Below are 12,875 nucleotides of genomic sequence, written 5' to 3'. Positions count from 1 at the left end.
CTAGTCATCATGCACATAATACTTGGAAGTACTTTGCATTCCTGCCTGGGTTCAGCCACGTTAGGCCTGATGACCAAGTTTGAGTTTCAGAGGTTTGATAAAGAAAAACAAGGAACTATGAGAGAGATTGAGGGAAAGAGGAAACATGGGAGCGACAATACCAAGGTTTCCCCTTCTCCTTTACATAAGAAAAACATTCCTTGGGACCAGTGTGATTGACCCTGAGGCTGTTCCCATGGGCAAAGTCTGCCATGCTGTGTGCAGACACTCCTTTTAGAAATTTTGGGTGTGCAGAAACATGCAGTTACATTAAGTTCAACACAGAAGATACAGCACAATACATTTCTGGTCAGTGACAGAGGTAGGAACATACAGAAAATCTCATAGCTGCCTACCTCATGATGGCCATGATCCTCCTGGCTCTTCATGGCCCAAGGATGCCTGGCGGTAAGAAGGAGCAGATGAGCCATTCGGAGATGAGGGGTTTGATAGTGGTAGAGGAAGGAGGAAAAGAGTCCAAATAATTAGAAATGGGTGTTCTTTTATGATTTTATCACCAACTTTGAAGTTTGGAATGTTGGAGCATTTATGTTGAGGTAGTAACTGAGACGTGATGGAGATTGACAACTGCAAACACAGTATTTCTCCTATATACTGTATACGTTTATTTTAAAGCATGCAATTGTTTAATGTCATTGTATTGTCTGTATGACTTCACTCTTTTGTTGGAAATCTTAGGGTCAGCTGGGAGAGTGCAAAAGGCAGAACTGCATCCTACAGAATGAAAAATTGGAGCTTGAAAAGACATTTGAAAAGTTACAGAATAAGTTAACGCATTGTGAAGAACTGCTGAAGGTTGAAAAGGAAAATAATTCCATACATCTGGCAAAAAATAAGGTAGTTGTGGTACCTAAACAGTCACATGTATAATGCTTTCTGACGTGGTATTCTTGAAAAATAAAGTAGAAAATGCAATGTGCATGTCTTGACATGTATTTGTCACTTCCACATTCTTATTCATGTGACATCAAATTTGAAGTATAGTAACAAATTGAAGAAAATTAATTGATCCAGTGTCATTTTCATTCATTCCTCAACTGTTTGGTTCAGATCCAATCCTTGGATCCGACTCAGCCACTTCTTCCAGATTGTAGAATACTTAAATTCTTGTGATCCTCCCTTTACCCATAATGCCGAGTCAACTTGCATATCTCAGATCTTGTTTGCTGCCCTAGCATATGTCTTGAAACTCTCAAGTGAGACTTAAAAATTTTTGTGAGTTAGCCATTTTTTTCTGTAATCTTTGTAGTATTTATACCTTTATCATTTCTTCCTCACCTTAGCCTGTTAAATCTGTAGTTATAATAATATCCTTTGCTCTTAGAGTAGCCGTGTTTACCATCGCTGGTATCCTGTCTCCTTATAGTACATTTTAGTACTTATTTTTCAAGCTTTATCATTGTTGGTAATTTTCCTTACCCCATAATATTTTAAAAAATAAAAACTTCCATATTCTTTCAGAATTTCTGCCTTTTCTTTAAAATGTCTGATAAACATTCAGAGTTTAAAAATATGTGGCCTGTGGCCACAAAAGTCGTAATTCTGATGCACATTCAAAGTGTGTGTACTGTTTAGGACCTTACCATCTTGACTGACTATGACATTTGTAAGGGATTTTACTCACATGCCTTAATTGACTATAAAAATATGTTAATTCTTAGGGGCTTGCTACCCTCAAAACCTGCATCTACAGCCTTTGGGGTTCAAACCCTCTAAAAGTTGGACAAAAAGGGGATTCTTATTCAAAAGCATGAAAGGCTCATAAGAGAACTACTGATGTTCTTTGTGTTTCACTGTTGCTGTCATTACATTTGGGTAATCTGCTGGCAGGTTGCCCTCAGTCGGCCTGAATTCCAAAGTCTTGGGTCCTGCGCCAGTTGCTGTCTCCTCTTCCATGACGTCAGGTCATCAGGGGTATAAAACATGCAGCCGACGCCATTTTCTTTAGTCTTTCTTGCCGAGCGGTGCCCAAAGCAGAAGCATTTCACAAGTGCCGGTCAGCCGACTACTGAAATATTCGAGTTTGAGTTTCAGAACTGAAGTCTTCACTAAAGCTAAGTACCCCATTGGGGAAACTTTTTTCTTGCTCCATACCGATGTCAGAAAAAGTTAATAATTGCATTACTTGTGGGAAGCAAATACCTCATAAGGATTTCCATTTGTACTGTATTCCTTGCCTAGGTCCTAATCACAACATGTCTGGCTGTCGGTTTTGTGCTAGATTTAACCAACGCACTATCAAGCGTCGGTATATTTTTGCCTCAGAGTATTTTGGAAACAGATTTAACTACCCAGAAATGTAGTCAGATAGCAATCCGACTACTGGAGTACATAAAAAAATGCAAAGAAAAGGACAGAGAAAGGCAGTCGAGATCCAAAACCGACGACGAAGCTTCTCCTAAGCCAGTCGCCGGTTCACCGGTATACAGTGAGGCACTTTCGCAGCCCCTGATGCCCACTACCTTCAAGTCGCAGGCCTCTACCGACTCCCATGTGGAGTCCGGCATGCCATAATACTCAAGGTATTGGACCGACAGATGTATCTCCCTCAGATGGGTCCAGAGCCGCTGAGTACGCACCGGCTTCTGAGGGTGTATTCAGACCTCAACATTTCTATATCAAACCAATGACAGCTGCAAAAACAAAGACACAAGCACCTACTAAAACTAAAAAAAGATGCATGAGCCACATACACAGGCCTCTATGCCTAAAAAACAGATGATCAAAATGGCTGAAGACCTTATTACCTTGATCAGGGGTACCCATCCCCCTCCAGATAAGAGACCTAGGCAAGATACCAATTTTAATTCTTCAGATCAGGTTTCTATTTCTTCTGATTCCTCTTCTGATCAGGAATTATTTATACCTCCCTATGAGGATTCTGATGCAGAGGAGTCTATACCATCTGCATCTCCTCCTGAGGATTATTCATTTGGAGAAACCTTGCATACTTTGAGGGAGCATTTTCACTGGGAGAGTCAAGATTTTTCAGAATCAAAAAAGAGGCTCAGGGATTTCCTCCTTCTCCCTCAGCACAGGCCTTTAGCCATTCCCCCTGTTTTAGACATTGTGGATGATGTGTTTTCAGAGTCAAGCTTGACCCGACTCCTTACCTCTGGCTCCCAGTAAGCCTGACAGATATTGCAGGGTCCCTGACTCACATAACTTTTTATTTAGAAACCCTGCTGTTGATCCTGAAACTATTTCACAGGGTCCAAAGGGAGTTAAGGCCTCAACAGCAAAAAATCCTACCCCCTCTGACAGAGATTCAAGGCACTGGACAGATGGGGAAAAATGGTTTATACATCTGCAACCTTGGCAATAAGGGCCTTAAACTGTCAGTTTCATATGCTTAAGTATCAACAACATGTCATGGGATTGCTGAAGCAGAAAATGATGTTGATTTCTGAATGGGCAGAAAATAAAGAATTGCAGGAATTATTGCATGCAGTTGAACAGGTTGGAAAGCATACTTTGCAATGTGGTTTTGACTCCATAGAGGCCTCCTGCAGGGCAGCAGTTACTGGCTCTGTGATTAGGAGGCATACCTGGCTAAAGGAACAAAATTTGCCTGATCATGTTAACGCTAATTTGTTAGATGCACCTTTACAGCATGATACTCTGCTTGGTATTAAGGCAGAAGAGGTTTTAAAGAAAAAGGAAGACAAAGCTAAGTCTATGCAAACTGTTAAAGACTTCTTACAAGTGCAGCCACCAAGATTCAGTAGACACTGGCCTACAAAAAATTGGTCCTTTCCTGTGTCAGACAGAGCTCAAAGGGACAAATCCAGACACCCTAAGGGTTCCAGATACCAGGCGCAAGATTCATACAGGTCAAAGCAATGGGGCGCTTCTACCTCCAAATCTGGAGGAGATAAAGCGTAAACCTACAGAAAACAGTCCCAATGACTTCCCTCTGCCTGCACCAAGCACTTTTCTTTTGGTAGCACCCTTAGGGGAAAACTTTGCACTTTTTGCACAAAATTGGCAGTTAATAACCCCGGACTAGTGGGTACTAAACATAGTATCACAGGGATACAGATGCCATTTCCACACTGACAATGGCAAATGGTTGGCCAGATCTGCCAAAAAAATCAATAGGCAGAGGCACAGAAACAGGTTACATCCCTCATGGATATGGGGGCCATTCAGCCAGTACCAGAACAGGAAAAAGGACAAGGTTTTTACTCAAGACTGTTCTTGGTACCCAGAAAGGACAAGGCCTGGTGGCCAATACTGGATTTATCGATTTTGAACACATACCTGGACATTCCAAAATTCAAAATGCTGACTTTGCAGCAGCTTCTGCCCATGCTGGCAAGAATGCTTGGCTGGTGACATTAGACATAAAAGAGGCATACCTGCATGTCCCAATAAGACAATCGTGCAGAAGATACCTCAGATTCAAGGCTGGCTTAATGCATTACCAATTCTCTGCACTGCCCTTTGGCTTATCTACTGTGCCCAGGGTCTTTACAAAGTGCCTGGCACCAGTAATTGCATTTTGCAGACAAAGAAGTATACAAATATATCCTTACTTGGACGACTGTTTAAGCAGAGAACAAGGACATTCTTCTTCGACACCTGGCGTTTGTGAAAAGGCTTCTAACATGCCTAGGGTAAACAGTAAACGAAAAGAAATCACAACTGGTACCCTCTCAAAAGATAACATTGCTGGGTGCAAGCTTGAATACAACTGCCCAGATGGCTTATCTCATGCCAGACAAGCAAAGGCAACTGACAACTTACTTCAAACTGATGGCAACAAAAAATCACTTATCTGCAAGACAAATTCTGCAGGCTTTGGGCTTCATGGCATCCTGCATCCTACTGATTCCATATGCAAGACTGCATATGAGGAAACTTCAATGGTACCTAAAAAGTTTATGGAGTCAACATTCTCAATGTCTGGAAACAATGATTCCTCTGATTCCCTGCCTACAACAGCAGTTTCTATGGTGGGCAACGGCATGTCACCAAAACATGGGACGGGCCTTCACTCTACCCCCTGCCAGCCAAACCTTAACAACAGATGCATCAGATTATGCCTGGGGGGCCCACATGGCAGGAAGATGCATACAGGGCATATGGACCCCAAAACAAATGCATCTACATATCAACCAGAAAGAGATGCTAGCTGTTCAAAATGCCCTAACAGCCTTCAAGGACTTACTTCATCCAGGACAACTACTGATAAAGACGGACAACACCACTGTCATGTGGTATATAAACAAGCAAGGGGACACACACTCATACCCTCTTTGCAGATTAGCCATGGCACTGTGGAACACAGCTTTGACCTACCAAATACATCTTCAAGCTCAATTCCTGCCACGAAAGCAAAATACTCTGGCAGACGATTTAAGCAGAAACCTTATGGATCCTTACGAGTGGAAGCTAAATCCACAAGTCTTCAGCATGATAACAGAGAAATGGGGGAGCCCAGACATAGATCTATTTGTCTCTCCTCAAAATTATCAATTGAAAAGATTCTGCACAAGAACTTATCACAGAGAAGCATGGAAAGAGGACGCCCTATCCTTCAGTTGGAAAAACCTATCAGTTGATGCCTTTCCACCTCTGCCTCTTTTTCCCAAGGTCCTCCTAAAAGTCATACAAGAGAAACCAAAGATGATACTAATTGCCCCAGACTGGCCCCACCAATACTGGTACCTAATCCTAAGGAACTTGTCTCAATACCCAGCTTGGACCTTACCTCAAAGACCTCAACTACTGTCCCAGCAAAACAATCAGATCCTGCACAATCAACTCCAGACACTGAATCTGGCAGCATGGCTGATCGTGTAGTTATACAAACAACACCTCTCAGTAAAGCTGTGATGGATGTCATTTTGGAAGCCAGAAAACCTAGTACTAGAAAATCTTATGCTGATAAATGGAAGAGATTCTGTGCTTGGAATCAAGCACAAGGAACTGATACAGTAGAACCAAATATTCCTCAGATATTACAATACTTAACTGAGATGCTTAACAAAGGCCTATCTTTCTCATCAATTAAAATCCATGCCTCTGCCATTTCAGCTCATTACAATACAGAGCCACTAATCTTTTCTCATCCTTTACTAAAGCAGTGTCTTAGAGGAGCCAAAAAGTTAAGGCCTCCTAGAAGATCACCATTACCTGCATGGGACCTCAATTATATGTTGGAAAAGCTCACCCTGCCTCCATTTGAACCAGCTGCTACCGTTGATATAAAGTTCTTATCATAGAAAGCAGCTCTACTTCTAGCAATTACTTCAGCAAGAAGAGTTTCAGAGTTACAGGCCCTCATGGCTATAGAGCCTTTTATCATATTTTACCCAGACAGGGTGTCTTCTGAGGACATCCTACATTTATGCTTAAGGTGGGTTTCAAGTGAGCTCTTTTTAGATATTCTTGCCTGCCTTTTTTAATCCAAATCAAAAAGAAGAGAGAGAGAGAATTGCATTCTTGGATGTACACAGCAGACAGCCAAGATTCTACTGCATTCAGTGACTAAACTAAGAAAAAAAAAAACTGAGCAATTACTAGTGACATCAGGATCAGAAGGAAAGGCTATTTCAAAGTAGAAAATTTCAAAGTGGATAAGCCACTGCATCCCACATCTCCTTGCTGCTACTTACATCATGGAACACCCCATTATGGCTCATTTCACCTGAGTTCCACAGCTACTTCAGCAGCTTCTCTTCAACCCTCAGAGGAGTACAAACCAAACTTGGAGTAGAGTTCACACTACTTGAGTTCTGTTCACACCTTTACAGTCCAGCTTTGCTACTGCAGTTGCAGGGCTACAGGCCCACACACACAGCCACTTTTGCTCAGCAGCTCAACAATAGCTTATAGATTCCTCACAAATGTACACATGCACACATGAAACAAAAGTACAAGACATGAAACGTACACTCTACTAGTACATGTATAAATGTTGATGTTCGAGAGTATTCACTGTTGCAGTCCAGGTTACCCTCCCGCCATCCCCCTGTCATTCTGGAGTTCATCTTTCCTTCTCTGTCTTCTACAACCTATGTGGTGTATTTGCTTGTAGATGAAGGTAAAGTTTATATTGATGCATATGTGTATATATATATATATATATATATATATATATATATTTATTTTTGCTACCTTTTTGGGGGCACCTGACATCGGGGGCAAGAAAAACTAAAGAAAATGGCGTCGGCTGCATGATTTGTACCCCTGACGACCTGACATTATGGAAGAGGAGACGGAAACTGATGCAGGACCCAAGACTTTGGAATTCAGGCCGACTGAGGGCAACCTGCCAGCAGATTACCCAAATGTAATGACTGCAACAGTGAATACACTCGAACATCTACATTTATGGTAAGTGTACACAACTGTACTGTCTGACAATGCCTTGTACCTTGGCTAGCTGCCTCTCAAACAAGCAAAAAAGTCAGATCTGACTGCTTCGGATTGGAGACCTAGATCTGACAAATGGATCCATTCATCTCAATTATTGCTTTTGCCTGAGGTATTCTGTACCTATACCCTCCAGCCCAACCTAATTCTGCCCCAGCATTCACCTAGTACAGAAGCGGGTCTGCTATCACCATATCATGGGCATTTAAACAACCCAAGCATGATATTTCTTGTGTTAACATTGAAGGAAGCAAGGTGTATTTCTTTTTCCTTAAGCTTTCTGCATAAAACCTTTAAGTGGATGGGTGTACTTAAACACTCGGGGTTTCAGCAGCACAAACAGTACACAGTAGGTCTATCCCATCTGAATCTTAAAGTTGTAAGACTCTGCTGTTATCAGACAATTTGGATAGAAACTTGGACAGAGTACTTACTGTTTTCCCTTAAGGTAAAGGGGTATTTGATTGATCGTTTTCTCAAAACCTCATGGTCTGATCAGCCCCACTTCGTTTGCCTCACTTCGCTCGGCTCACTCTGCTCCCCTAACCTGCCCCCATTTCCCACCCTCCCCCTCTATCCCTAGATTTATTCCAAGCCCTAATCACCTGACCAAACTGCCCATCCTCAACCTTCACAAATCACTTACTCAACATCCACTTCAGTTACTTACACCACTCCCACACAACACATATTTGATTGACACACCTCCACCCTTCACCCAAAGAACCATATTACCTCATTCACCTAAATCACCTACTACCATCACCATATCATTTCTACCATACAATTATGCTAACAACACTATCATCCCTATCACTAGCACTCATATCACTAGCTTTTCTCACATCCATACAAACAAACCTATCTCTACACAATAACACATATCACATAACACACATTTCCCCACCCTAACAAACTCACACAAACTTAATCTGCCCTATAATTCTAAATCTTATTACTACACCTTACTCGCACAACATCTTGATACCAAGACATAACTCTAGAAAAGACTCACATAGACCCAACCCACAAACAACAAACATTACAAAGCACATACTGTCATTCATACAGAAACTACTAACTTCTGATGACATACACCCGAACCCAGGTCCTCTCGCAATCAAACAGACATCTGACCTGCTGATTCTTAATATCAACATAAGAAGTATCATCAACAAAATATCTGGACTGCATCCATTTATAGCCCACTACACCCCTGACATACTGACAATCACAGAAACATGGCTGAACCCCAGCATCCAAGATGAAGACTTCCTTACCCCAGGTTATAAAACCTTAAGATCAGATAGAATAAGCAGGAAAGGAGGTGGGGTAGCCATTCTCTTCATAAACACCTTGAACCTCCAACTCCTCCACACCACACAACCCAAATTTCAAACTGCTGAAACCCTGTTTACTATCCTTTCCATAAATAACACACAGAAAATCAATATTCTGTGCTGCTATTTAACCCCAGGTAATAACTCTCTCATAATAGAAAAAATCCTACACTGGAGAAAAGATAACCTACCACAAGAAACTATCCTATTAGTTGACCTAAACACCGTCTAGACATCTTGTGATTCCAACAACCCCACTAAGCATATTAATCTATATCGGTTCTCTCAACTCATTGAAGAGCCCACTAGAATAGACAAAAAATCAAATAAAAATCTATTCTTGATTGGACTGTAACCAACTACCCCAAGCAAAACTATCACATACGTTGCCTCCCAGATGGTCTCAGTGACCATCTCCCCACTTTCCTACTACGCAAACACTCCAACCTACCCAAACCTATTGTTTATAAACTAATACGAGATTACCACAACCTTACCCCACAATACCTCAGTACTGTTCTCAGCCACTGTAACTGGGAACCACTAAGAACCCTAGGATTAGACTAGGCAGTAGACTGCTTTAATACAACGTTTATTAATGTTCTTAACAGACTCGCCCCCAGAAGGAAAATTAGAGTGAAAGCTAATTATGCACCTTGGCTAAGTAGGGACACTAGAGCCCTACTAAAAGCCAGAGGTAAAGCCTGGAAAATCTGGAAGAGTGAAAACACCATTAGCTCCAAGCAAAACTATCAACAGCTTAGAAATCAGGCCAAGGCTGAAACCAAACAAAATAAACAAAACTACTTCCTCAGTGTCCAAAACAAATACTCAGAAAATCCGCATAAATTCTGGCATTCTATTAACTCCTTACTAAAACCAGGCAAAACCACTACTCCAGCTCCAAACTCTACAGATAGTACTTTAGACATAGCCACTCAATTTAATCACCACTTCACAAAATCCATCCTAGCCCACTCCAGTCAGTTAACCAATCATAGCCCATCACAAACCCAACCCAGTCTATCTGAAAGGTCCCCCTCCTTTACTCTATCACCTGTCCCCACCTCTACAATTAAAAAACTCTTTCTAAAGCTTAAACCCACCACCCTTGCAGCTGACAACATACCTGCTACCTATCTAAAAATGGCCAAAGACACTCTATCATACCCCATCTCCATCCTAATCAACCGCTCCATACAGGAATCCTATATCCCAAACTTTGGAAAAAATCTTATATTATTCCTCTTCATAAAGGGAGTAACTCCTATGACTTCTCCAACTACCGATCTGCTGCCATCCTATGCCCCCTATCTAAAATTCTAGAGAAATGCATCCACTTGCAAGTCATGAAATTCCTGAACACACATCAGCTCCTCTCTACCACACAAAATGGCTTCCGCCCACATCACAGCACAACCACTGCTCTTCTTTCCTTCTGTAATCTAGTTAATCTCCACAGGAACAACAACAAATATACATCTGCCATTTTTTGGACCTCTCAAAGGCATTCAACAAGGTCTCTCACTCCATCCTGCTAGATTCTCTAACCTTACTATCTTTCACCCCGTCTACCATAGCCTGGTTCAGAAGCTACCTCACAGGCAACAATCTGTCCAATTGCAAGGAACACTATCCTCTCAACTTCCAACTACCATAAGAGTCCCACAAGGCTCTGTACTAGGCCCACTTTTCTTCTATTTTCACAAACAACCTTAACAGCTCAACCCAGCATGCCACACTTATTCAGTATGTAGATGATTCAACCCTGATCTGCACTGCCTCATCTCCCATCATTGTACAGCAACTTACTCAGGAAATGTTTAACTGTGTATAAAAATGGATCTCAGGAATCCAATTTATCCTAAATCCCAAGAAGACAAAACTACTACTATTTTCCCCTAATAAATCAAAAGCTCCCCCTCCTTCTCCATCACATCTACAGACAGCACTACTATCTCCCCGCCGAACCACATAAAACTTCTGGGCATTGAAATTGACAATAATCTTCACTTTGATATCCACATCTCCCATACCATAAAATTGGTTCTCAAAAAAATCGGCACACTATACCGGCACAAAAACTTTCTTTCACATCAAGCAAGAGTCACCCTTGCCCAGAGTCACCTCCTCTCCACACTACTGTACGCAGAGCCTATTTTCACCCATATTAGAAAGACTGACCTAGATAAACTAGAATCCTGTTACAATAAGATAGCCAAGTTTGCTACAAGCTACACTTATAGAACACATCACTGTACTGCACTAAAAGAACTAAAATGGCTTGAGTTACCTCAACTACTTAACTACCACCAGCTAGTTACTGCTTATAACATTCTCAAGAACCCTGAAAAAAACCCTTCATTATCCAGTCTTCTTACCCACTACACTGCAAATTAGCATCTCCGATCTAGTGAAAAATCTCTTCTCTGCATCACCAGGGCAAACAATACTGCAGGGAAAGCACTCTGTTCCCACACCATTGCTAAAAACTGGAACTCTCTTCCCCATTCTCTGACCACTGCCCCTACCACCCCATAATTCAAACACTCCCTCAAATCACATCTACTCAATACCTGGTTATGCCCCTGTATCACTTAACTTGCCCTCACTCTTCCATCTCCCCCTTCACTTTCCAACTTCCTAACTACTCACCTTAACCCTCTGCAGTTGAAAACCCAGCTAGTTCCTCTGGCTACTACTCTTGAAGGGCTTCTGCTGCTCTCCTTTGTCACAACAGTATACACCTGCACATTAGATGTAAATGTAAATTTCTAGCTGTTTTCTGCTGGAAAATGCCTAACTTCATCCAATATGTGATTCATAATTTCACTGTGTGTATGGTTAAATGTCTACTCCACATTGTATTTTTACATGATCATTGTACAGCACTGTATAAATTGTTATTTTTATTGTTATTTTTTATTTTTATTTTTATTATATTGCCTCTTTTTGTTGAAACAATGCTCAAGAGCTTTTCTCCTCGGGCCTCCTCTTTAAATGGACCTGGTTCAGTCGGAATTTCCCAGTTAACAAATGTAAAATAAATAAATAAAATAAATTGTCAGAGCTGATCACCTCTCCGCTCCCATTGCCCTTTTTGGTGGTATCTCCTCATTACCACTCAAGACCCTCTCAACATGAAGGTGGCGAAGAGCATTTTTTGATGATGGGGCAAACATGCTGCGATCTGTTTATATATCCAATCAACAGCAAGTGCAGCAGGTTCTTTGCACTGATCACCCCATTGGAAGAGTCCCCAAGGGATGCTCTACTTCACGTTTGGCCTTGTGGTCTCTTTTCTGCTTACCTCCCAGTACCCCTCATTCCCAAATTTTTACTGAAAGCATCTTGATTGAAGTGCACAGTCATCCTCATTGCCCCTTACTGGCATTGTCATATCTGTTTCTCCTTCCGTTGGCTTCATCTTCTTCATCCACCCTGGATGCTGGATCCAACTCCAGACCTACTGCCTCACCCCTCAGACATGATTTATCTGGACATTTCAGGCCTCAAGTTGACCGCATGTTTTTTCCAGTTCCTTTGATTGCTAAACAGCCCAGACACTCCTCCTCTGTTCGTCACATTCTGTTATCAAACCACAAAGCCTCCACTAGAAAAGTTTACAAAAGTAAATAGAAAAGACTTGATGTTATGTTCTCCATATCTCACCTTTGTTCTTGCTGTTTGGGTTCGGTGCCGATACTTGGCCGTATACTATAGCTTGAGAGCTTTTATTGGCTCGAGGCTAGCCCCTATCCCAGCATGCCTAGCAGTAGTTAACCAGATCTCGTTTGCAGATTGCAGCGTCGAGATTGCGGATACTGGCTCAAGCTAAGTGTTTTTTCTCTTATTATATTTTTGAACAAAATTTTCTAGTTTAGCTTGTCTAATTTGTTAACTGTAGTTGTCCTTCATATTTCACTCTATCCCTATCCCATATGAGTGACTTGCTTTTGTGTAGATTAACCGTTTTTTTCTCTCTGGCCTTTCCCCTCTTCCAAACTGGTTTAAATTAGAGGGTTCTTCTTCCCTTTCTTGCCTTTCCTTTAACTTTAAGGAGTTGCCATTTAAATTAAAGGATCTCCTTAG

General features: G+C 41.5%; 1 protein-coding gene across 3 annotated transcripts in view; it reads left to right on the top strand.

The window, feature by feature from the left end:
* CALCOCO1 (calcium binding and coiled-coil domain 1) overlaps positions 1 to 12,875 on the top strand; it is a 1,510,704-nt gene that overhangs the window by 437,412 nt on the left and 1,060,417 nt on the right. For all 3 annotated transcript variants that reach the window (XM_044083933.1, XM_044083936.1, XM_044083935.1), the window contains exon 5: positions 739 to 897. In XM_044083933.1, coding sequence (XP_043939868.1) covers positions 739 to 897 — 159 coding nt within the window. The remainder of the gene's footprint in view (positions 1 to 738; positions 898 to 12,875) is intronic.

The sequence above is a fragment of the Protopterus annectens genome, chromosome 9.part0 (assembly GCF_019279795.1).
Source record: "Protopterus annectens isolate FY-2018-M chromosome 9.part0, PAN1.0, whole genome shotgun sequence".
Taxonomy (NCBI): Eukaryota; Metazoa; Chordata; order Ceratodontiformes; family Protopteridae; genus Protopterus; species Protopterus annectens.
Note: the sequence above shows the minus strand (reverse complement) of the source record. Positions and strands in the feature narration are given on the sequence as shown.